The 24,387-nt window shown below is 47.2% G+C and overlaps 1 protein-coding gene across 3 annotated transcripts; it reads right to left on the bottom strand.

Moving 5' to 3' along the window:
* Positions 1-1,045: 1,045 nt before the first annotated feature.
* Positions 1,046-18,670, bottom strand: Rabl2b (RAB, member of RAS oncogene family like 2B). Of its 3 annotated transcripts, none has more exons than XM_069999732.1 (9): positions 18,384-18,670; positions 16,066-16,219; positions 7,472-7,501; positions 6,123-6,202; positions 4,924-5,003; positions 2,961-3,072; positions 2,599-2,696; positions 2,228-2,311; positions 1,046-2,058 (listed from the first exon to the last, which is right to left on the bottom strand). In XM_069999732.1, the coding sequence occupies exons 2-9, from the start codon at positions 16,170-16,172 to the stop codon at positions 1,978-1,980; spliced, it is 672 nt and encodes a 223-aa protein (XP_069855833.1). In that variant the 5' UTR covers positions 16,173-16,219; positions 18,384-18,670; the 3' UTR covers positions 1,046-1,977. The 3 variants fall into 3 exon arrangements, with proteins under 3 accessions (XP_069855833.1, XP_069855834.1, XP_069855835.1); XM_069999733.1 differs by having other exon boundaries at positions 2,599-2,693; XM_069999734.1 differs by lacking the exons at positions 6,123-6,202; positions 7,472-7,501; positions 18,384-18,670 and having other exon boundaries at positions 16,066-16,149.
* Positions 18,671-24,387: the final 5,717 nt, after the last annotated feature.

Genomic DNA, 24,387 nt, shown 5'->3' with positions numbered 1-24,387 from the left:
GGTTAGAACATTTGCTTGCATGCATGAGGCCTTGGGTTCAAACCCCAGCACTATCAAATACATAGCCAATTTACTATTTACAGTAACTAAAACTTGTTATCCCTCCCTTCCCTCCACTTCCACTTCCAATCTTGCCTCATTAATGCTTTTTTTTTTTTTAAGTTGGTCATGGGGCCTGAACTCTGGGCCTGGACACTGTCCCTCAGCTCTTCAGCTCAAGGCTAGCGCTTTACCACTTGAGCCACAGCGCCACTTCTGGCTTTTTCTGCTTATGTGGTACTGAGGAATCGAACCCAGGGCCTCATGCATGTGAAGCAAGCACTACACCACTGAGCCACCTTCCCAGCCCCTAAAGTAATGCAATTCGAAAAACCTCAGGGCAGGTGAACTCTGAGTTGACTGTGTGAGCATCATTTATTTAAAGAAGCTCCCGCTCCTATGTTTTGCTGCTGCTGCTGCTATTACTGGGGCTTGACCTCAGAGCCTGAGTGCTGTCCCTTTACTTTGTGGCTAAGGGCTAGCATTTTACCACTTGAGCCACAGATCACTTCTGGTTTTCCAGTGGTTAATCGGAGTTGAGTCAGGGTTTGTCCATTCAGGCTGGATTCAAACCATGATCCTCAGATCTCAGTCTCCTAAGTGGCTAGAGATTATAGGCATGGGCCACCAGCACCCAGCACGTTTTTTTGTTCTTGCCAGTCCTGGGGCTTGAAGCCAGGGTCTGGGCACTGTCCCTGTGCTGCTTTTACTCAAGGTTAGCACTCTACTTCTTGAGCCACCACGCCACTTCTGGCTTTTTCTATGTGGTACTGAGGCATCTAACCCAGGGCTTCAAGCATGCTAGGCAAGCACTCTACCACCGAGCCACATTTCTAGCCCCAGCACTTGTTCTTGAAACACTAAATTTCACTGAAATGGTCTTCTCTAGTCAATCAAGATGAGGTTATGCTGTGGTAGATCAAGATGATGATCTGTAGTTAATGTGGTTGATGGTCTGTATCATTTTCCCCAGTATACCTCAGAACCTCCAAGCACAAACAAACACTCTATGTAACTCAATGTTTATTGTAAAAAATACAAACAAAACAGTGAAAATAATGCAAATGATGTTCAGGATGATCATAAAAGCATACTACCAAGCCACAGGTACTGGGCAGGGGAGGAGGCAAGCAGGGCATCTCTTCTGCCACTCAGTCCTTGGTCACTCACAGAAGGCAGTGTTCAAGGACCCTAATGAACTGGAGGAGAGGTTCCCATGCTGACAGGAAGACTTTGAAAGCTATTCTGAAAGCTGACTTCATGCAACCCCAATGACGTGTTCCTTGTGGCCCAGCTGTTTGACCTCATGTTTACCAACAGTAACGTATGTGATTACATACAGCTACACATTGCTTTTATTTTACTGTGATGCAAACCTGGTTCCTGTGATCTCAGCCTTATGTAGAAGAGTTCTTGAAATAGTAGGTACTCGAAAATCTGGAATGAACAGTTCTATGTTCAAAGGCATTGTTTTAAAAAAGTTGGCTGGGAGACGAGGGAAAAAGGACAGAGCCTCCCAAATTCTGCTGGGGGAGCGGGATGTGATAACCAGGGATCAGCGATCATTCTCTTGGCAGATCTGCATCAGATATCCCTGAGGTCAGTTTTGGGAGGAAAAAACAAAATCCAAACAAACCTTAAACACCTAAATGTCTATTTTCTGAAGAGGCATGTAAGTATGTTCCCTGATTCTTTGCTGCTCAGCTGGGGGTGTGGGTGGAAGGCTTGGAAGCACTGAGTGCTAATTCTGCTGCAGGGAGGTTGGTGGGGTCCCACACCAGTGTGCTTGTGCTGACCTCATCCTACACCAGGGGATGGTGGGTTTGCAGAAAGCTGAGCAAGGGTGGTCTGAAGAGCTGCTCCATTCACAGCTAGAGGGGTATTCCAAAAGGCTCCCCCCACCTCCCCTCAAGTCAGCGATTCGAGGCTACTCTTGGATCAGGTAGGGGATGGGCTTTCAATCCTGCTACTCGGCTCTTGGTCTGGTGCATCCTCTTCTTTCTGCTCCAACTTGAAATTCTGTGAACAAGGTCCCAGATGAGGCCTGGCCCTGCATTTGCCCGTGTAGCCCCAATACAATTAAAAGTAGCAAGGGCAAGTAGAATACATTACATTGGGTTATACCCCACATCTCTGAAGAGGAGGCACGCTTTTTCTATTCCCTCCCCCCACGTGGGGCCTAGCCTACCTCGAGCTCCCGTAAAACCTCATCCATAAAGTCCTGGGAATTCTGTTTGTATGACACAGCTAATCGGATTGCATCATTGAAGAGCTGCAGGTGGTAGAGGCAACGTGTGACAATGGGCAGAGGGCCTTGGACTCCCACCACCCTCTACAACTAGCAAGCCTGCTCTTCATCTCAGCCCTCATCACCGGATCCAGTCAAGAGACACTCACGGCATCAAGCACAAGCCCACCACCCTATTCCCCCCACTACCCCCCCCCCCCCCGGCTCACTGGCACACTCTGTCCATCCTCCTGGTCCCTTCCCTTCACAGATCCCTATGACTTCAGTATCTATTCCCCATCTCACGGACTGCTCCTGCAGCCTGCCATTACCTTCACAACATTGGTACCATCAGCAGCTGAGACAAAGTACAGAGGCAGAGAGAACTTCCGGGCAAAATTGAAGCTTTTCTGAGTCACCTGTGTGTCTGCTGCAGAGAAAAGCAGGGCATTGACCTATCTATTCAGAGAAAGGGAAAAGGGATTTGAAAGCTAAGGGGAAGCTGAGCTAAAGGGTAGGGTATGTGTTCTGAGTAGACAAGATCTGTCTCAGGAAGAAGACAGATTGGCATCTTTAAGGGGAAGGGAGGTCAGGAAGGATAGATCACTGAAGGCCACCCACTCCAGGGTAGTGGGAAATGTATGGTGGAGGGTTCCCAAGAATCACTGTCACTCAGGTCCAGGGATGGCCCCACCATCGATTTTATTGGCCACCACGACGCATGGGATCTCCGGCCTGAACTCCCGAAGCTCTGCATACCAGGTGCTCAGGTTCCTATAGGTGACTTTCCTCTGTACATCAAACACCTGCGAAGGGCAGAGGAAGACGTCATTTCTAAAATCCATTTCTAGTGACTCCCCTCCCCCCCTCCCCTCCCCCCTGCCAGGGCAGGTGAGTACAGGCAAGCACCATAGCCAAGGAATTCAGACTGGCACACTAGCCAGAAGAGGGCCTGAGAGGAACCAATGAATATACACGGACATCCAGGAGGGTGTCACTCTCAAGATAGGAGAGGCAAGCTTAAACAGTAGATGTCGGAGCACGACTGAAACTGAAATGGCTAAGTCTCCTGTTCCTGTGAGTCATGCGTCTAGCTCCACTTGTCTTACTTTATATCCTCTTTTGTTTTTAGTATCTTCTTCTTCTTAAGAATTTGGAAATTCTCAAGGGCTTAAGGGGCTGAAGAGCTGGGTAATGAGCCTCTCCTTTATACTTTGAAAGGGATCAGGAGGGAAGAATCCTCACTATCTTCATTGTGGTGTCTGCCAGCTGATAAGCCCCCGTTGGCAACTTTCACACACCAGCCAGTCCATGAGCCAGAAGCGGTAAGGTCTGTTGTGTATAAAAGAGCAACTCTGCCACATATCAGAAAAGGATGTATAGAGGTGGTGTCTAAGCAGAGCCTGGATGAGCAGTACTTCAGTGAACAGGTATAAACCAGGGCAGGCTGAGGGAATGGGGAAGAGTAAGCAGACCAGTTTCTTGTGTATCCCTTCTGCTGCTGCTGCTCATTCGGGCAGGGACAAGGTCATGCACACTGAAGGAAACCACAAAGTAGGAGGTAGTACTGGAAGGGTGGGTGTTGTCAAGTGTTACTGAGTGTCAGGGCAGACTTAGAGACACCAACAGTGGTGCCAACTCTTCCACTCCATGTGCTTTTATCAGCGATGTGGGACCCTTTGTGACTGCAGCCAGACTGAGGTGGTTGGACTTTCAGGGCTAGGCCAGAGGGCAATACAACTTCCACCCGACTTTCCTTGGGGACTCAGTCTTGAGATACAGCTGCCATCCCGTGGGCAAGCCAGATCAGCCTATACTAGCAAAACTACTTGGAGAGGCACTTGTGACAATACCTGCTGATGGCCCGGTCTGCTCCCAGCATGTGTGCAGAGGCCTGGAACCCAGCCTGGGGATCTTCTTGACAAGAGACCCCACAGACTCACTGGGTCCCTTACCCCGTGTACAAGGGTGTTTTGTGCCACTAAGTTTGGGTTTTCTGTGAGCAAGACCTTGAGTGATAGTCTAAGAAATATGAATGAGTGAGGTTTTTACTGGTGACAATTACTTGGACTCACAGGTTAGTACACTGTCTTTGGGGTGGGGTGCGGATCAGTGGCAGAGCATATGCTAAGCTTTCCCAAGGTCCAAAAAAGGAAAAAGGAAGACTAAGGAAAAGGCAGTGTCTTATTGATCCATGTGTTACAGATGGCTGATATCCATGAAAATGTTTTATAAGTGGATCAAAAGAAAAACGTGTCTTAGCAGCTAAGAGTGGTGGCTGAGAAATCAGCCATGTTACTGCGAGGTGGAAGCTTCTAGAAGGACAGGCTTCCCGTCACTCTTTACTTCCCTTCCCATGCTGTATTCTACACCCAGCCACTAAGTGGAGCCTTAATGACCCTCACAGTGAGAAGCTGGGAAGGGGGCGAGGGCCAGTCTGAGAAAGGTCACTGGAAAGCAGTAAGAGGGCCCTGGGAAGGGATGTGGTCCTGTTCTCAGGTGGGGACATTTGGCATGTTTCCACTTAGAAGTTCTGGAAGGCACATGGAGTTTAAAGCCCTCTGAGTGGCCCTGACCCCTTGTCTCCCAGTACCCAGCTCGGGTAGAAGGGCCCAGGACTCGTGACGCCCGCATCCCCTCACCCCCAGGTCTCATACCATGATGCAGGCGTGGGCCTTGTGGTAGTAGGAGGCATGCATGCTCTGGAACCGCTCCTGCCCTGCTGTATCCCAAAAATCTGCAAGGTAAACACAGCTCGGTCTGATGGGATGGGAGGGCAGGAAAACCCACACATCCCCAACATGTCTCTGGGTAGAAACATGACACACGTGTGGGGCCAACCACAATGTGTGTGGGAGAACACGGAGAGCCTGGGGAGGAGCGGTCAGCACACAGCTCCACGCTGTCATTAGGGCAGCATGCCCCGAATGGGCTGTGAGAAGTGTGTGTGTACACTGGTGTGTGGGGACGCAGGGCCAAGGGCCAGAGGGAGGGGTAGGTAGTCTGCACTATGTCCAGGAAGTCCTAGAGGTGGGGGGGGGGAGAGGAGGAAGAGGAAAGGGAAGGAAGGGGGAGAGGACGGGGAGGTACTCCTCATCCCCACCATCAAGATGGGCTAAATTTCCATGTGCAGTGATCACAGACTGGACAGCCAGGCAGGATAGGGTGGCCTGGCCAAAGAAAAAGTTGTAACTTCATGGAAGGTCAAGTCCTGAATAGGAGATCATGTTCAGGCCACAACTGTCTAGTCAAAAGTTTGTGTGCTAAGCTGGGCGCCGGTGGCTCACGCCTGAATCCTAGATACTCAGGAGGCTGAGATCTGAGGATCATGGTTCAAACCCAGCTCGGGCAGGAAAGTCTGAGACTTTTATCTCCAATAAACCACTCAGAAAACTGGAAGTGGTGTTGTGGTTCAAATGGTAGAGCGCTCGCCTTGAGCTGAGGGACAGCGCCCAGGCCCAGAGTTCAAGCCCATGACCGACAAAAAAAAAAAAAAAAAAAAAAAAAAGTCTCATTGACTTTCCCACCAGGGCTGTCTTCGAATTGTGATCTTCACATCTCAGCCTCCTAGCAGCTAGGATTTTGACTGGGAGCCAGTAACACCCAGCGTTCAGCTTTCTTTTTAAATTAATAAAAGATGTATATTATTATATGTCTATTAGTATGGCTTTCAATACCACCCACAGCATACATGTGGTTTAAGAGACAACAGGCTGTTTATTTGCTACACCTTACTGCAAAGCCATTGTAAATTACTGATGTGGTTCCCCCTTTTCTTTCCTCTCTTGGCTACCCCCCTGGTCTTCTCCCTTTCTCTCCCGTGAGGCTCAGCATGGCCAGGGCCCACGATGCTCACCCACAAGGATGGTCTTTCCATCTACCGTGGCGGTGTGCTTATACAGAGTCAAGGCATATGTGGACAGCTGCTGTGGCTGGCTGCACACAGGTTAAGGACAGAGGTGAGTAAAAGGGGAAAAAAGAAACAAGTGGGGTGTTATTGTGATGAAAGGCGCCCCCCTCTTTTTCTTTTGAGATTTGTACAGACAGAGGATCAGTGTCTCTCACTGACACAAGCTCCATGAGGTCCAGAGACAGCAGGGGCTGGAGTGTGTCAAGTCTGACCACCTAAACAGGGAACAAACTTTTCCACAGAAACTGTCATAAGCAGTGGCATCGTGAAGTTGGAAAATAGAACCGGATGTCTCCATTTTTTCATGGGCAGAGCTCTTGTAGGCCAAAAAGGAAACACGAATTCCAGGTGGCAACATGACTGTTCCATGGGGGAAAAAAGCTCTCCCAAGCCGGGCATCTGACAAGCTGTTTATAAACTGAAGCTGCCTGTGTGTGAAATCTAGCAGAAAACCTAGAGAATGGCACCTCTCGATGATGGAGGTGCTAGATGGCCCAAGTAGCAAAGTTGAGACCATACAGGTGGGCTGGGTCACAGTAACACGCCGTACAAGGTAGAACAAAATATACTCAGATCCCAGTATGACTGACATCAGTCTTGTGGAGCCAAGGCAGGGAGCATACCGGTTCTAGGGCCCTCTTCACCTGTAGTTTTCAATGGATCTACCTAGCAATGTTTCAGTTTAATTTGTTATTGGCTGGGTATTTTGAGGATAGGACTTTGTGAACTTTTCTGGCCAAGCTGTCCTTGAACCCTTCCCCTCAGCCTCCAGAGTATATAGGATTACAGGTGTAAGCCACTGGAGCCTGGCCTGAGCAGCTTTGTAAAAAGCTCCTAGTTGCAGGGAAGGCCTTGCTCTAAAGCTGCACAATGTGACAAGTTACAGGAGGAGGGATCAGCTGGTAACTTGTATTGTACACAATGCATCTGTAACAGAGACATTAAGCAAAATTAAGAATCCATGTTTTGAGGTAAGAAATTAAGTGCCTTATCCAAGGTCAGAGTTACTAAGGAGGCATAGCTTCATTTCCAACATTTGATCCAGACCAAATGCTCCGTACCATTCTTCTGATCTTTCTAACATAAAAGAGACCCTAAACATGAGTAAGCTCTAGCACAGTCAGCAGGGATTATGTGATGTGTGGGTCAGTGAGGGAGAAGGTAATGTGAAGGGAAACCCACGTGTCATTACCCATCAAATCTCCCTGGGCTGCTATTGGAAAAGGTAAGGTGGGGATGAGAGGCACCAGAGTTGGAAGAGCACAGGAACAGGGGTTTCAACTCTTGAAGGATACAATCCATCCATGAGAAATCTCTCCATGAGTCTGTAAGGGGAAGGTTCAAAGTGGAAGGTCACATGGCATCCTAATCTCCTCCTTACTCCTACTTTATCAACTCCATGCTGATAATCTGGAAGACACCTGTGGTTCCCCCTCTCCCATTAACTTTCAGTCACACAGTTTTTAGGTTAAGCCTAAAATTTGGGAATCTCTATTGTCAACCCCTCATCGCAAACTACTTATGTTACTATGGATGCATAGATCAATGCATATGAGGCTCTCAGATTCATTGTTTCTACCTCAGCACATTACTGCCCATCATACAATTATCCTCATTCTATACTCGAGGAGGCTGAGTTCAGGAAGGCTGCACCCCTCACTCCAAAGACCCTTCCCCAAGATTCTGTAGGTCCTTAGAGGTTTTGTGTAAATGTCACCTGAACAGTAAGCTCATCTCTGGCAACTCTACTTATCACAGTTATAATAAATAATAAATACAAATAAAGAAATAATACGCCTTGTACTCCCCATCCCTCTCTGCTTTGCACTTAACACCAACTGAAATAGCAGGTAACTTTATTCTGTCTGTCTCAGAATGTAATATACACAAGAAGGCTAGGGCAGCACAAAGGTACAGTGGTACCCAGTCCGTACTTGAACACATGAATGTGAGCTTAACTTATTTCATATCTCTGAACCCAAGGTTAGACCTGTCTTCCAATCAGACCATATAGTAACTAACGTCCAATTAGACCATAAAGTAAATCTCAAAAAATAACCACTCTCTCCCAAATATTCTCTGAGCAAAATATAATTAAGTTGTAAATAAAAACCCAAACCAAGCCGGGCACTGGTGGCTCACGCCTGTCATCCTAGCTACTCAGGAGGCTGAGATCTGAGGATCACGGTTCAAAGCCAGCCCAGGCAGGAGAGACTGTGAGACTCCTATCTCCAATAAACCACCAGAAAACCGGAAGTGGCGCTGTAGCTCAAGTGGTAGAGCGCTCGCCTTGAGCTGAAGAGCTGAGGGACAGCGCCCAGGCCCAGAGTTCAAGCCCCACGACCGACAAAAAAAAAAAACCCAAACCAATTTTAATGTCTTTATTATTTTATTTATGTATTTATTTATGCCAGTCCTGTGGCTAAACTCAGGGTCTGAGCATTGTCCCTGAACCTCTCTGTGTTGCAGGGTAGCACTCTACTACTTGAACCACAGGGCTCCTTCCAGCTTTTTCTGTTTATGTGGTATTGAAGAATTGAACCCGGGGCTTCATACATGCTAGGCGAGTGCTCTCACTAAGCCACATTCCCAGCCCATCCTTATACTTTAAAGCTAAATGACTATCAAACATATTAAGCTACTTATAAACGACTCTGATACTTGCTAGGCAGGCACTCTACCACTTGAGCCACATCTTCAGCCCCTTTTTACTTTTTTTTTTTCTTGCTAGTTCTGGGGCTTGAACTTGGCTTGGGCTGTCTCAGCCTATTTGTGCTTAAAGTTAGAGCTCTACGACATAAACCACAGCACCACTTTTGGGTTTTTGAGTAGTTTATTGGTGCTAGGAGTCATGGAGTTTTCTGCCTGGGCTGGTTTTGAACTGTGATCCTCAGATCTCAGACTCCTGAGTAGCTAGGATTACAGGCATGAGCCACTGGTTATTTATTTATTTTTGTCGGTCGTGGGGCTTGAACTCTGGGCCTGGGTGCTATCCCTGCACTCTTCAGCTTAAGGCGAGCGCTCTACCTCTTGAGCCACAGTGCCACTTCCGGTTTTCTAGTGCTTTATTGGAGATAAGAGTCTCATGGACTTTCCTGCCCGAGCTGGCTTTGAACCGCAATACTTAGATCTCAGCCTCAGGAGTAGCTAGGACTACAGGCGTGAGCCACCAGTGCCCGGCGCACTGGTTATTTTTGAGGTAAGGTCTTGCTTTATACATGAGCCAGCCTGACCTGTGACCTTCATAACTGTGCTTCCCAGTGTGGCTGGGGATGACAGGTGAGTCTTTACACCAGCTATTGTGCTTCCCTCCCCATAGCTAGGATAACAAGTGCTCACAACTATGCCCAACCATTGGCTGAAATGGAGTCCTGAGACTTTTATGCCTAGAATTTTATAGCCTAGAGTTGAGCTCCAAGTAGTTAAAATTACAGACTTGAGCCATTATGCTGGCATGTATGAGAAACATTAAAGGAGGTCTGGAAAGGTGGCTCAGTGGTAGAGTGCTTGCCTCACATGCATGAGGCCCTGGGTTCTATTCCTCAGCACCACATAAGCAGAAAAAGCTGGAAGCGGCGCTGTGACCCAAGTGGTAGAGTGCTAGCCTTGAGCTGAAGAGCTGAGGGACAGTGCCCAGGCCCAGAGTTCAAGCCCCATGACGGAAGAAAAGACAAAAAACAAAAAAAAACTAATGCAATAAAAAATTGGCTCTTGGATCCTATGTTGAAAACGAACTTCACAACTTTGGGTGGTGGGGGGTAAGGTGGGAGAAGTAGTGGAGGTGGGGAGGGAAGGGATGATAGGGGAAAAACAAAGGAGGAGATAACAATGCTCAATAGGAAATATACTCATTACCTTACTCATGTAACTGTAACCCCTCTGTACAATAAAAAATATATACAAAGTAACTGGCTCTTAAAATATATCAACAAAGTTGAAAAACCTCTAGCTAGACTAGGAAAAAAGGGAGAGATGAGAAATTCTTTATCAGGATAAAGGCTATATATGAAAAACAGGTAACATCACACTCAATGGTAAAAAAATGAGTTTTCTCCTAAGACCAGGAGCAAGGCAAGGATGCCCCCTCCACCATCTCTAGTGTGTATTGTACTAGAAATGCTACTCAGAGCACCTACTCGAGAAAATAATAGGCATCCAAATGAAAAGGAAGAGGTAAAATTTAAAATAAATCCACAACTGTTATATGTGATATATTCAGCAAGGTTTAAGAATATAAAACCAAGCCAGGTGCCGGTGGCTCACGCCTGTAATCCTAGCTACTCAGGAGGCTGAGATCTGAGGATCGTGGTTCAAAGCCAGCCTGGGCAGGAAAGTCTGTGAGACTCTTATCTGCGATAAACCACTAGGAAACCGTAAGTGGTGCTGTGGCTCAAGCAGTAGAGCGTTCGCCTTGAGCTGAAGAACACAAGGACAGCGCCCAAGCCCAGAGTTCAAGCCCCACAAGAAAAAAAAAAAAAAAAAAATATATATATATATATATAAAACCAACACAGAAAAATCAGTTGCTACACACTAGCATTAACAAAATATGAACATTAAACAAAGTTCCTTTCACAAGTGCATAAAAAAGAATACTTAAGAATAAATATATCCAAGAAGGAATAAAACTTGTAGCACTAAAAGCTAAAGTTTTAAGATAGAAATTAAGATCTAAATAAATGGACAGATATTTTTCCATGAAACTGAAGACTTAATATTATTAGGTTAATATTACCACCCATAGCAATCTATAGATTCAATGCAGTATATCTTTCAAAATCCTATAAGATTTTTTAAAATAGAAATAGAGACATTCCAGAATTTATATAGAATTTCAAGGGATCCTAAGTAGCTAAAATAATCATGAAAAAGGACTTATAAGAGACTCATAATTCCCAATTTCAAAACTCACTATAAACCTAGTAACCAAAGCAGTACAGTATTAGAATCTGGATATCTAGAACATATAGACATAGAGGAATAGATAGTCCAGAAATGAAATCTCACAAATATGACCAATTGATTTTTGAAGAGTACAAAGATCATATAATGTGGAAAAGGATGGTGCTTTGAAAACTGGAAATCAAGCCGGCGCCAGTGGCTCACGCTTGTAATCCTAGATACTCAGGAGGCTGAGATCTGAAGATCTCGGTTCAAAGCCGGCCTGGGCAGGAAACTCTGTGTGACTCTCATCTCCAATAAACCACTCAGAAAACTAGAAGTGGCACTGTGGCTCAAGTGGTAGAGTGCTAGCCTTGAGCTGAAGAGCTGTGGGAGAGCACCCAGGCCCAGAGTTCAAGTCCCACGACTGACAAAAAGAGAAAACTGGAAATCAACATGCAAAAGAATGAAGCTGGTGCTGATGAGGTGGTCAAGGCAACTGTAAAATACTAAAGTAGAATTGCAGTATGTGGGTATAGTTGGGAATGTGAATTCATGAAGATGGTCTCAAAACAGCAAAGCCTATTATAGAGAACTGTTTACACCTAAGTTCATACAGAAAACGTGGTGGGCCAGGGGCTCACAGGAGACAAGACTAGATCAGACATCAAAGCAAGAACAACTCTACTCTCACTTCATGAAGGTAAAAATGGCTAAGTACTCTACCAGTCCAAGAGGAGAAGGATGCCCCATGGAAATAAGCTACGAGTACTGCATACCCTTAACCTCATACCACATTAAAAATGAACAGGCTGGGGGCCAGTGGCCTGTAATCCTAGCTACTCAGGGGGCTGAGAAGTGAGGATTGTGGTTGGAAGCCAGCCTAGGCAGAAAAGCCCATGAGACTCTTATCTCCAATTAACTACTTAAAAACTGGAAGTGACACTGTGGCTCAAAGTGGTAGAGTGCTAGCCTTGAGCAAAAAGAACTCAGGGCCTGCACCTAGGACTTGAGTTCAAGCCCCATTACAGACAAAAAAATTAATTAATTAACTGAAACTCAGAAGTAGAGCTGTGGGTCAAGTGGCAAGGTGTTGGCCTTGAGCAAAAAGACCCTCAGGGACAGTTGCCAGGCCCATAGACCAGTGGGTGCACTGTGTGCGCACATACGCACGCGCATACACACGCACACACGCGCACACACACACACACAATTAAAATTGATCAGAGACCAAAACATGAGAGTTAAAAGTATGAAACTCTTGGATGAAAATTAGAGAGTGAAAAGTCTTCATGACCTTGGATTTGGAAGTATTTCTTAAATATGATATTTAAAGCACAAGAAATCAGAGAATAAGGTATGGTAGGCACAATTAAAATTAAAAAGTCCTTTGTCAACCAAGGAAGTGATAAGACAACCTATAGAATAGGAAAATATATGCAAACCATATATACCTGAAGAATTTAGTAAGTAGAACACAATGATCTACAATAAAAAACTCCCAAACAGCCAGGCACCAGTAGCTTGTAAACCTAGCTACTCAGGAGGCTGAGATCTGACGATTGCAGTTCAAAGCCACCCTGGGCAGGAAAGTCCGTGAGACTCTTATTTCCAATCAACTACCAGAAAACTGCAAGTGGTGCTGTGGCTCAAATGGTAGAGTGCTTGCCTTGAGCTGAAGAGCCCAGGGACAGCACCCAGGCCCAGAGTTCAAGACCCACAACTGACAAAACAACAACAACAACAAACCTCCCAAACAATCCTATTTAAACATGGATAAAGGATTTAAGTAAACATTTGTCTGAAGAAAACATACAAACGACAAAAAGCACACGAAAAGATGAGGCAACATCATCAGATCTGAGGAAAATGCAAATCAAAACTATAATCAGACACTATGCCCATTGGAATGGCTAGTATCACAAAAAATGGTAAGAGGCTGTAGAGAATTTGGAACCTCTGTGCACTGTTGGTGGGAATGTAAAATGGTGCAAATACTGTGGAAAACAGTTTGGTGGTTCTTTTTTTTTTTTTTTTTTTTTTGGGTCCGGTCATGGGGCCTGAACTCTGGGCCTGGGAGCTGTCCCTCAGCTCTTCAACTCAAGGCTAGCGCTCTACCACTTGAGCCACAGCGCCACTTCCAGCTTTATTCTTTATGCTTATGTGGTGCTGAGGAATCGAACCCAGGGCCTCAGGCATGCAAGGCAGGCACTCTACCACTGAGCCACCTTCTCAGGCCCAGTTTGGGGGTTCTTCATGAAGTAAAACACAGAATCACCATGTGACCTGCATTTTACTCCTAGATATATAGCCCTTAAATTAATGGACAGACAGTTGTGCACCAGTATTCATAGCAGAACTATTTATAATAGCTTGTGCATCCATCATTAACAAAGGTAATATTTTCTCCAGAAGGCAGTGCCCAGGTCAGAGGATTCCTGTATATAGAAGTGGGAACCAAGCCGGGCTTGGTGAGCTGGTGGCTCACGCTTGTAATCCTAGCTACTCAGGAGGCTGAGATCTGAGGATCAAAATTCAAAGCCAGCCCAGGCAAGTCCGTGAGACTCTTATCTCCAATAAACCACTTGAAAATCAGAAGTGGTGCTATGGCTCAAGCTGTAGAGCACTTGCCTTGAGCTGAAGAGCACAGGGACAGCGCCCAGGCCCAGAGTTCAAGCCCCCACGACCAACCAAAAAAAAAAAAAAAAAAAAAAAGAAAAGAAGTGGGAATAATCACTGCTGGGTGCCGGTGGCTCACTCCTGTAATGCTAGCTACTCAGGAGTCTCAGATCTGAGGATCACAGTTCAAAGCCAGCCCGGGCAGAAAAGTCTGTGAGACTCTGATCTCCAATAAACCACTAGAAAGCCAGAGGTGGCGCTGTGGCTCAAGAGGTAGAGCGCTTGCCTTGAGCTGAAGAGCACAGGGACAATACCCAAGCCCAGAGTTCAAGCCCTATGACTGACAAAAAAACCACAAAACAAAAGAAGTGGGACCATATTTGTGCCTACCCTCAATGGAGGTCTGGGATGCTTATAGTAGTCAACCAGGATGAATGTACCCTGGAGAAAAAGGCACTTCAAAGAAGACCTGGTGATCTGGACTCCTACTAATGTAAAGTCTTGAACTGCAAGAAGGCAGCATGACTTCCACATCTGAGGTTGTGCAGAGATAGTGCTCTCCAAATCAATGCACATAGGTGCATTGAGAGTTCTTAGTCTCCCAACAGAGTGTAGATGTACAAGTTAGAGATACTGAAATATAACAGAATTCTAGACTTTCAATAAAACTGAACCAAGAGTTTCTCATCTGTCCATCTTCTTTCAGATCTACTGTTTCCACCGTAGGTTCTGTGTGTGAAACTGCTGTTTGAGGTATTGCTAAGGGCTGGTGACCAGCTTTTCTTTCTTTCTTTTTTGGATCTGGTGTGGGCCTGAACTCTGGGCCTGGGCGCTGTCCCTCAGCTCTTCAGCTCAAGGCTAGCACTCTACCACTTGAGCCACAGCGCCACTTCAGGCTTTTTTTTTTCTGCTTATGTGGTGCTGAAATATTGAATCCATGGCCTCATGCATGCAAGGCAAGTGCTCTACCACTGAGCCACCTTCCCAGCCTCTAGTTTTTCTTCAAATGTCATGGGTGCCAATGCTGGATAATCTTTGCTGTCCTATTAATGACTTAAGATTTTTATTTTTTGTTATCCCTTCACTTGACTTATCCCTGCACTGACTTAGCAGGCAGGCCCTGTGGGTCTCATTACAAGCTACGTTCCCCAAAACGTCTATCAGTTATTAGGCCACAATACGCTCCCCATCTGCCTGCCACTTGTGTGCTCTGCGTTAGTCTCTCCCAGTGGGGACAGAGGAGTTATTTATTGGGTAATCTTCCCAAATTGAAACACTCATCCTTACTTTTATTTTTTTGCAATGGTCTTGGAGCTTGAACTCAGGACCTGGGTACTGTCTCTGAGCCTGAGTCTTTTTGCTAAAGGCTAGCACTGTAACACTTCAGCCATAGCTCCATTTCCAATTCTTTGGAAGTTCATTGAAAAAAAGAGCCTCACGAACTTTCCTGCCTGGGCTGGCTTGGAGCTGGGATACTCAGATCTCAGCCTCTTGAATAGCTAGGATTACAAGGCAAGCGCTACCAGCACCTGGCCATCCTCACTTTTATTGGGTAGAATGTTTATAAGTTCAAGGCAACTGTAAATACAAATGTAGACCTGCAAATGTGAGTGTAGTAGGGGAAAAAGACTCAAACTGCAAAGTCTCAAAAACTGGGGGAGAGTGAAGGAAGGGGCGACATTGTCCAAAAAGAAAAAAGTTCTCATTATCTGACTTATAAAACCTTAACCCCTCTGTATATCACCTTTATAATAAAATAAAAAACATAAAAAAAAAAACAACCTGCAAAGCCTCTAGAGAACTACTTATAGCTACCTGAGCACAAAGTAGAAAATGTGGGGGCCAGGAGTTTATAGAAGATTAGGCTAACATTAAGGCAGAAACACTCTCATTTCATGAGTAGAAATGGGCAGGCCCCCATACTAGTCCCAGAGAAGTAGGATACCTCGTGGAGATTGGCTGTGAGCACAGCACAACCTTGCTTTACCTTTCCCCGTGGAGAGTTCTGCACCTGGTCTGACAGAATAAGCCACATGGCCAAAACCATTTTTACCACCATTATTCAACCTGTCACTTTTCCCTTTCCCTTTCCACTGTACCATCCCTTCAGCCCACGTGCCACATAAAGGAATATTGCAATTCTTACCTCCTCATTTTGTACTCCACAACTTCTGTCAGGACTCAAGGAAAATGTTCTAATTCCTTAGTCCTTGAGTCATCCCCCCACCCCTTTTCTCAATACCCACAATTCCTGATGTGATCCCTTCATGTATAGCTATGCCCCAGCCAACACTCCTCCCTCACCAGCCCATAGAACCCACCACTCTTTGAAGACTCTGGAGGACTTTTCTAAGAAAAGTGGGTGGTCTTCCCTAATCTTTCAACATACTTGGACTTGCCCACCGCGCTGTCTCCCAAGCAGATGATCTTCACACTGTCATCAGCATCGTATTTCTCTTGGTCCAGTTCACAGCGTTTGGATCTGTCCCCTGCCATTGGGTCTGGGTTTTAGGCAAGATTCCAGCCAAGGGTCTTGTCACTATCTACGAAAGTCAATGAGAAGCTATTGTTAGAGATGTGAAGTCCCTTTAATACAATCTGTTTGTTGTTCCTCCTGGACTGATGAGAAAGGGGTGTGAAGGACATACACTCTTCTCCATTCACCACCAACTTGGTCACCTTATATTGAGCTTCTAGGCTATAACCCTATGTCCATAAGATTCTCCTAGGTCATTTTTTTTTCAGACCTGGGGCTTGAACTCAGGGCCTCTGCACTGTCCCTGAGCTTCATTTGCTCAAGGCTAGCACTCTACCGGGCTCCGCTCGAGCCCCACTGCCACTTTTCTGTTATATGGTACTGAGGAATTAAACCCAGGGATTCATGCATGCTAGACAAGCACTCTACCACTAGGCCACATTCCAGCCCTCTCCCAGGTCATTTCTTTGCTCTAGGTATGCTCAGGCCACTCCCACCTGCTCCCATCTGTTGTACTACAGGGTTTTGTGTGTTTCTCTCTATCTCTCTCTCTCTCTCTCTCATGTGTGTGTGTGTGTGTGGTTTTTTGGTGCTGGTGTGTGTGTGTGTGTGTGTGTGTGTGTGTGTGTGTGTGTGTGTGTGTGTGTGTGTGTGTGTGTGTGTGTGTGTGTGTGTGTGTGTGTGTGTGTGTGTGTGTGTGTGTGTGTGTGTGTGTGTGTGTGTGTGTGTGGTTTTTTGGTGCTGGCACCAGGGCTTGAACTCAAGGCCTTTCATGTTCCCTGAACATTTTCCCTATGGCTGATGCTCTAACATTTAAATCACACCTCCAGTTTGACATTTTTTTTCTGGTTAATTGTTTTTTGTTTTTTTTTTTTTTTTTTTGGGTCCAGTCGTGGGGCCTGAACTCTGGGCCTGGGTGCTGTCCCTCAGCTCTTCAGCTCAAGGCTAGCGCTCTACCACTTGAGCCACAGCGCCACTCCTGGCTTTTTTCTTTTTGCTTATGTGGTGCTGAGGAATCGAACCCAGGGCCTCGAGCATGCAAGGCAAGCGCTCTACCACTGAGCCACCTTCCCAGCCCTTTCTGGTTAATTGGATATGAGGGTCTCTCAAACTTTTCTGAATGGGTCAGCTATAAACCATAATCCTTGATCTCAGCCTCCTGAGTAGCTAGGTTTGCAGGCATGAGCCACTGGTGCTGGTTTTGTTTCTTTACATTCTATTTTTTTTGGGTCTGGTCGTGGGGCCTGAACTCTGGGCCTGGGTGCTGTCACTCAGCTCTTTAGCTCAAGGCTAGCGCTCTACCACTTGAGCCACAGCGCCACTTCGGTCTTTTTTCTTTTTGCTTATGTGGTGCTGAGGAATCAAACCCAGGGGCCTCATGCATGCAAGGCAAGCGCTCTCCCACTGAGCCACCTTCCCAGTCCCTTTTCTTTACATTCTTTAAACATAAATTCAACACACATTTTCTCACTTGTAAAACTTCAACAAAAAAGTGTCCATATCACATATTAAGTGTGAGACGACTGTCTGGCAGTAACAGCCTCAGTTCTGATCACTGAGTGGCATGGGCCACAGAGTCTAAGATGCCTAACTTATATTCTGGAAGATCTTCCCTCGCTTCAATCAGCAGGTGCCTTTCCCTCCTTCCAGGTGGGTATTCCTCAAGCCTCTCCGGCAGGGAATATTTTAAAACCTCTAGTAGTTTTAGGCATCTCCTAAATGTTGAAACACTAAAGACACCTACATCCAGAGGCTTGTAAATTGATAAAGGCACACAAGTGCAAGTTACGTTAAACACAAATAGTTTAGTCCTGCTCACTCCAAAGGCTGTTCCTCATTCCTATCTGTGCAAAACGCACTGCCACTCAGGGCCGACACCCATACCAGCCTACAGAATCCACCCGGCGTGCAACTTCGTCTCTCGCCTGTTCTGCTCTATCCATATGCACATTTGATTCTGCAAACATTCTTAGCAACGTTCTACAGCCAGGTTCTGAGCTGGCGGGCGGCAGGAACAGGCTAGGCTGCCGTGGGCCCTGGTGGGGCTCGTCCCCGGGGCGCACGCACTCGGGCTTGGCCGCGGAGCTCAGGTTCCAGCTCCGGGCTGCGGGGAGGCGCTGGCCTGCTGGGCCGGCCGGCGGTCCGTCAGAAAGCCGCCCCGGCCCCCTCCACCTCGCCGGCCGCGAGGTCCGGGGACAGACTGCCCTCGACCGGCCTTCCCGCGAACTCACCCGCCAAGCGCCGCCTCCCGCACCGTGCGCAAACCCGCGCAAGCCCACGACCCTTCCGGTCCCGGCCTTCCCGGGCCGGGGCCCTGCGCGGTTCCGACGGGCCGGCCGGTAGGCTGGGCCGCTCGCCGCCTCCCCGGCCCCCCGGCGGCTTCGTCCTCGCGTGCGCTCTCTCGAGGGCTGGACGGACCGGGGACACCGCAGACACTCCCGCCCGCGGCGGGCCGACCTCGGACCCGGACGGCCAGCGGGCCCCACGCGGCGAGCCACCTGGCTTCCGGCCGGGCCGCGTCCCGCGGCTGCTACGCGACCGCCCCAGGACCCCGGTAGAGCTGTCCACTCGAGAGCCCGCAGGACCCCGCCGGGCGCGGGCTGGCTAGCGCGGTGCCTGAAGACAGCCGGGCTCAGGCGAGCCAGCGGCCGGAGGGCGCGGGGGCTGCGCCGTGGCCGGGCTCTGGGGGGCTCGGGCCGGGCGGGCGGGGCGCCCGCTGCGGGAGGCTGGTGGCCAGTGGGTGGCCACGCCTTGGGCTGCGTTCACGGGGTGAGTGTGCGCAAAGCCCCGAGGGCACAGGAGTTAGGACGGCTGGAGGCCCAGTCGCCCCGGGGTCCCGCTGTGCCCAGGCGAGCGCTCGGCGTCCGGGAGGGCCCGCCGAGCTGGGCAGCCCGGGGCCGCGGCCCCCGCCAGCGCCTGCAGGTGCAGCGCAGGTCCACACCGCCCGGGCCGCGAGCCCGCGCTGGGCCGACCTCCTGGGAGTCCTCCTGCTTGGTGGTCACGGTGGGCCCTCCTCTGCCCCCATGCCCAGCCCCCGAGAAAAGCAGGACACGGCCTGGACACACGCCTGCCCTGGACACTCGTCTGCAGTCCCATCCCGCTGCCCGCCCAGCCCGCCGGCCTGTCTCTGCTTCTTCTATAGCATAGCAGGATGACAGGCCCAGCCCACTGTCCTGGTCTGCTTCTTGGGGGACGACAGGCTTGCACCCCCCTCCTGGTCAAGTGTGGGTGAGGGGCTCACTGTTTTTGTAGGTTGGCTTTGAAACCATCTGACGCTCAAATTATTGGTCACCCTTTGTATGTTGAATTCTTTCTTTCTTTCTTTCTTTCTTTTGTTTTTTCGTTTTTTTTTTTTTTTTTTTTTTTTTTTTGTCAGTTGTGGGCTTGAACTCTGGGCCTGGGCGCTGTCCTTCAGCTCTTCAGCTCAAGGCTTGCGCTCTACCACTTGAGCCACAGCACCACTTTTCTGGCTTTTTATGTGGTGCTGAGGAATCGAACCCAGGGCCTCATGCACGCAAGGCAAGTACTCTACCACTGAGCCACCTTCCCAGCCCACATTTCATTGTTTTCAAGTGACCTAAAGAATTAATGACCATTAAAAATAATGCAAAAGGCAAATGTATGATCTTATCAACACTAAGCAATAAAGTACCTGGCTAACCAAGATATGGACATTAGAATGCTTGCTATTATTCTTTGGGCAACTAACAATTACAAATGGAAAATGTGAGCATTTTTTTTCCAGCAAGCTGCAATACAGGAATGCCTGCATAGAATGCAAGAGAGCACCCTCTGCAGTTTTGAATGTATTTCTATAATGGAGGTGAGGAAAACTTTTTTTTGTTGTTGTTGTTGGTTGTGGGGCTTGAACTCTGGCCTGGGCTCTGTCCTTCACCTCTTCAGCTCAAGGCGAGTGCTCTGACACTTGAGCCACAGTGCCACTTCTGGTTTTCTGGTGGTTATTGGAGATGAGAGTCTCACGGCTTTTCCTTCCTGGACTGGCAACATTTTTTATTTTTTAATGTGACTCTCTTTGCCACCGGCAGTAAGAAGTTCCTCAAAAATAGAATTGTTACCCTTCAAAGGAGTATATTGTTCCATATTAGCATGTGTTATATCTTTTTCCCACTTCACTCACTTGACTTGGTTAATAACTCTGAGCCTTGGCGCTGTCCCTCAGCTCTTCAGTTCAAGGTGAGCGCTCTACCACTTGAGCCACAGCGCCACTTCCTGTTTTCTGGTGGTTTATTGGAGATAAGAGTTTGATGGACTTTCCTGCCCAGGCTGGCTTTGAAACACAATCCTCAGATCTCAGCCTCTTGAGTAGCTAGGATTATAGGCATGAGTCCAGGGTCCAGGGGCAGGGCTTGCAGAAGAGAAGAGCACAGGAGGGGTGTGGCAAGGGAGCAGAAGGGAGTGGTCCAGGGGCGGAGCTTGTGGGAGAGCCCAGGGTCCTGAGCAGGACAGTGTGCACATCTAGAGCACCATCTGGTGGGAAGCAGTGGTCACTGCACCTCTGGTCCTGAGAAGGATGGTGCACATACCTAGAACGCCCTCTGGTGGGAAGCAGTGGTCATTGCCCCTCCCCCACGGAGGTGAGGACAGTGCACATACCTAGAGTGTCCTCTGGTGGGAAACAGCCCTCATTGCACCCGATGTCCTCCATGGACGGTGATCCTGCCTAGAGCACCGAAGTGAGCAGCCCAAGGCAGAGCACAGGAGCAAGATACATTTTGGATACATGTTAGGGTGCATGTAAGGACCACTTAGAGTACATGTTAGGGTACTTGTTAGGATACACGTTAATGTTTACCATAAATTTTAGGGTATGTGGGGTATTAAGAGTTAGAGTACATGCTGGCATATGGATTTTGGTCAGGGTAAATGTTAGGGTGTGAGTATGGGCCAGAGTTAGGGTGTGTGATGGAGTATATGTTAGAGAACATTTTAGGGTACATGTTAGGGTTAAGGTATGTGCTAGGACTAAGGCCAGCACTAGGACATGTGTCAGGTTATACATTTGGGGTACACGTAAGGTTACCTGTGTGGTTTAGACAATGTATTAGAAGTTAGAGTATTTATTAGGGTATGTGCTACATTTAGGGTACATGTTATAGTTTGTTAGGGTACATTCAGGGTACACATACAGTTTATAGAGTACATGAATGGGTACTTGTTACCACATGGGTTAGTGTCCAGAGCATGTTTAGTGTATTATAGTATATTGGGAAATCTGTTAAACTTACATGTTAAAGTAATGGCACATATTAGGGTATGTGTTTGGGTCCATGTTAGGGTATGTGTTAGAGTTAGGGTACTTGATAGGAAATTTGTTAGGGTTATGGTATGTGTTAGGGCACATGTTAGAGTGTGTGTTAGGGCACATAGTATGGTATGTGTTAGAGTTTGCATACTTCACAGGGGATTTGTTAGAGTCTTCACACATGTTAAGGTTATGGTACACATTAGGCTATGTGTTAGGGAACATTGAGGGTACATGTTAGGGTGCATGTAAGGATACTTGTGTGGTTTACAGTACTTGTTAAGGGCGCATGTTAGGGCACATGTTTGGGTACATATTGGGGTTAAGGTACATGTTAGGGTATGTTTGAGTCACGTTAGGGTACATGTATGAGTACTTGTATTTTTTAGAATACATGTCAGGGTACTTGGAGTGGATGTAAAGGTCAGAGTTAGAGTATGTTAGCATACATTCAGGGTACATGTAAGGTTACCTGTATGGTTTATAGAGTATGTATTAGGGTATTTGTTATCATATGTGTGTCTAGAGTATGTTTAATGTGTTAAGAGTATTATTGGGAAATCTGTTAGGGTTAAAATACATGTTAAAGTCAGGACACATATTAGGGTGTGTATTGGGTTACTTTCGGGTACATGTTTGAGTGTGTTTAAAGGTATTTGCATGGTTTTGAATAAGTGTTAGGGTATTTGTTAGGATATGAGTTAGTGTTTAGAGTACATGTTAGAAAACGGTATGTTTTGTGCACATGTTAGGGTACATGTATGACTTAAAGTACATGTTAGAGCACTTGTTAGGATACATGTAAATGTTTAGAGTGTGTTAGAGTACATGTTTGGATATGTGCTAAAGTTACAGCTATGGTTTGGGTTAGGCAACATGTTAGGTAGTATGTTAGGACAAGTTTAGGGTACTTGTTAGGGTATATGAAAACTTTAGAGTACAAGATAATGGTTAGGGTCTGTGTTAACCATTAGGGTATATGTTAGAGTATTTGTTAGCGTCTGGCATAGGGTTATGTCTTAGGGTATGTTTGGAGTACATGTTAGGTTACATATAAGAGTACCTGAATGAATTGGAGTGCATGTAAAAGTAGTTGTTACCACACATTTTAGTGTTTAGAGTATATGTTATGGCATGTGTTTGAGTAAGGATGAAGTTTATGGTATATGTTAGGGTTTGTGTTAGAGTTAGGGTATGTGTTAGGGTTAAGGTATATGCTATAGTGTATGTTAGTGTTATGGTTGGTTTAAAGGCAAGTGTTAGGGTATGTGTTAAGGTGCATTTGAGGTAGATGATAGGGTGTACGTAAATGTATCTATGGTTTATAGCACTTGTTAGGTTACTTGATAGAATATGATATTGTTTACTATATTAGGGTACTTTTTAGGGTATGGGTTACAGTTTAGGGTTTTAGGGTAAAGGTATGTGTTAGGATAGCTGATAGGGCACATTTTGGAGTGTGTGTTAGGGTATGGGTTAGGGTCAGAGTCAGGCTCATTGTCAGTGTTAGGGTTATAGGTTAAGGTTATGGATCTGTTGAGGTTAGGGCTAGCATTTGGATTATGGAATACGTCAAGCTTAAGGTCAGGAAAGGGTGTAGGGAATATGGTAGATAAAGGGTGATGTTAAGGGTTCAGGAAAGCTTGATCCTAGTGTCCACATTACCCAATTCCAAGTGTCCACACTCCCCAGATCCCAGTGTTTACAATCCTCAACTCCAAGTGTCCACACTCCCAGATCCCAGTGTTTACAATCCTCAACTCCAAGTTTCCACACTCCCAGATCCCAGTGTTTACAATCCTCAACTCCAAGTTTCCACACTCCCAGATCTCCTTGTTCTCACTCTCCATATCCGTGTCCACACTCCCCAGATCCCAGTGTGCACATTTCCCCTATTCCAGTTTCCAAACTCCATAGATCCCAGTGTCACACTCCCAGTTCCCCATGTACACCCTCTCCAGATCCCAGTGCCCACCCTCCCACATCCCAGTGTTCACACGACCCAAAGTCCAATGTCCATATTCCCCAGATCCCAATGTTCACACTCCCCCTATCCCAGTGTCTACACTCCCCAAATCCCAGTGTCCACACTCCCCATATCCCAGTGTATACACTCCCAAGATCCCAGTCTACACTCCACAGATCCCAATGTCCACACTCCACTGAGCAGTGTCCATACTCCCCAGATCCAATGTTCACACTCCCCATTTCCCAGTGTCCACACTGCTCAGATACCAGTGTGCATACTACCCAGAGTCCAGTGTGCTCACTCTTCTGAAACCTGGGTCACACTACCCAGATCTTTGGGTACACACTCCCCAGATCCCAGTGTCCACACAACCCAATTCCCCATGTGCATACAACCCAGAGTCCAGTGTACACACTCCTCTGATCCCAGTTTCCACACTCTCCATATCCCCGTGTCAACACTAAAAGAGTACAGTGACCAAACTCCCCATATCCCAGTATCCAGACTCCATACATTCCAATTGCCACACTGCCCAGATCACAGAGTCCACACCTCCCAGATCCCAATGTGCACAATCCCCTATTCCAGTTTCCAACTCCTTAGATCCCAGTGTCCATACTCCCAGATCCCCATGTCCACACTCTCCAAATCACAATGTCTAAACTTCCTGGATCCCATTTTGTACCCTCCCAGATCCCTGTATCCACACTATCCAGAGTCCAGTGTGCACACTTCTGTAATCCCAGGCTCCACACTCCCCATAACCAAGTGTCAACACTCCAAAAAAAAAAAAACAGTGTGCAAACTCCCCACATCCCAGTATCCAGACTCCAAAGATTCCAGTGCCCACACTGCCCAGATCCCAGTGTCCAATTCCCCAGATCCCAATGTCCACATTCCCCAGATACGAGTGTTCATACTGCCCCCAATCCAGAGTTCATAACCCCCTATAACAGTGTCTAAACTCCCCTGGTACCAGTGTCCACTCTCCCCAGATACCAGT

The sequence above is a fragment of the Dipodomys merriami genome, unplaced genomic scaffold (genome assembly GCF_024711535.1).
Source record: "Dipodomys merriami isolate MVZ:Mamm:240054 unplaced genomic scaffold, mDipMer1.0.p SCAF_55, whole genome shotgun sequence".
Lineage (NCBI taxonomy): Eukaryota > Metazoa > Chordata > Mammalia > Rodentia > Heteromyidae > Dipodomys > Dipodomys merriami.
Note: the sequence above shows the minus strand (reverse complement) of the source record. Positions and strands in the feature narration are given on the sequence as shown.

What these genes read in the sequence shown, in the direction of transcription:
- Rabl2b (XM_069999732.1), bottom strand. Translation starts at nt 16,172, where the DNA reads ATGGCAGGGGACAGATCCAAACGCTGTGAACTGGACCAAGAGAAATAC. An exon ending in AGATTTCTCATGGATGGATT is followed by an intron (nt 6,203 to 7,471) that starts GTATCCTTCAAG and finishes ACCTGTGTGCAG; the next exon opens with CCAGCCACAGCAGCTGTCCA. An exon ending in GGTGGCCAATAAAATCGATG is followed by an intron (nt 2,697 to 2,960) that starts GTGGGGCCATCC and finishes TTTTCTCTGCAG; the next exon opens with CAGACACACAGGTGACTCAG.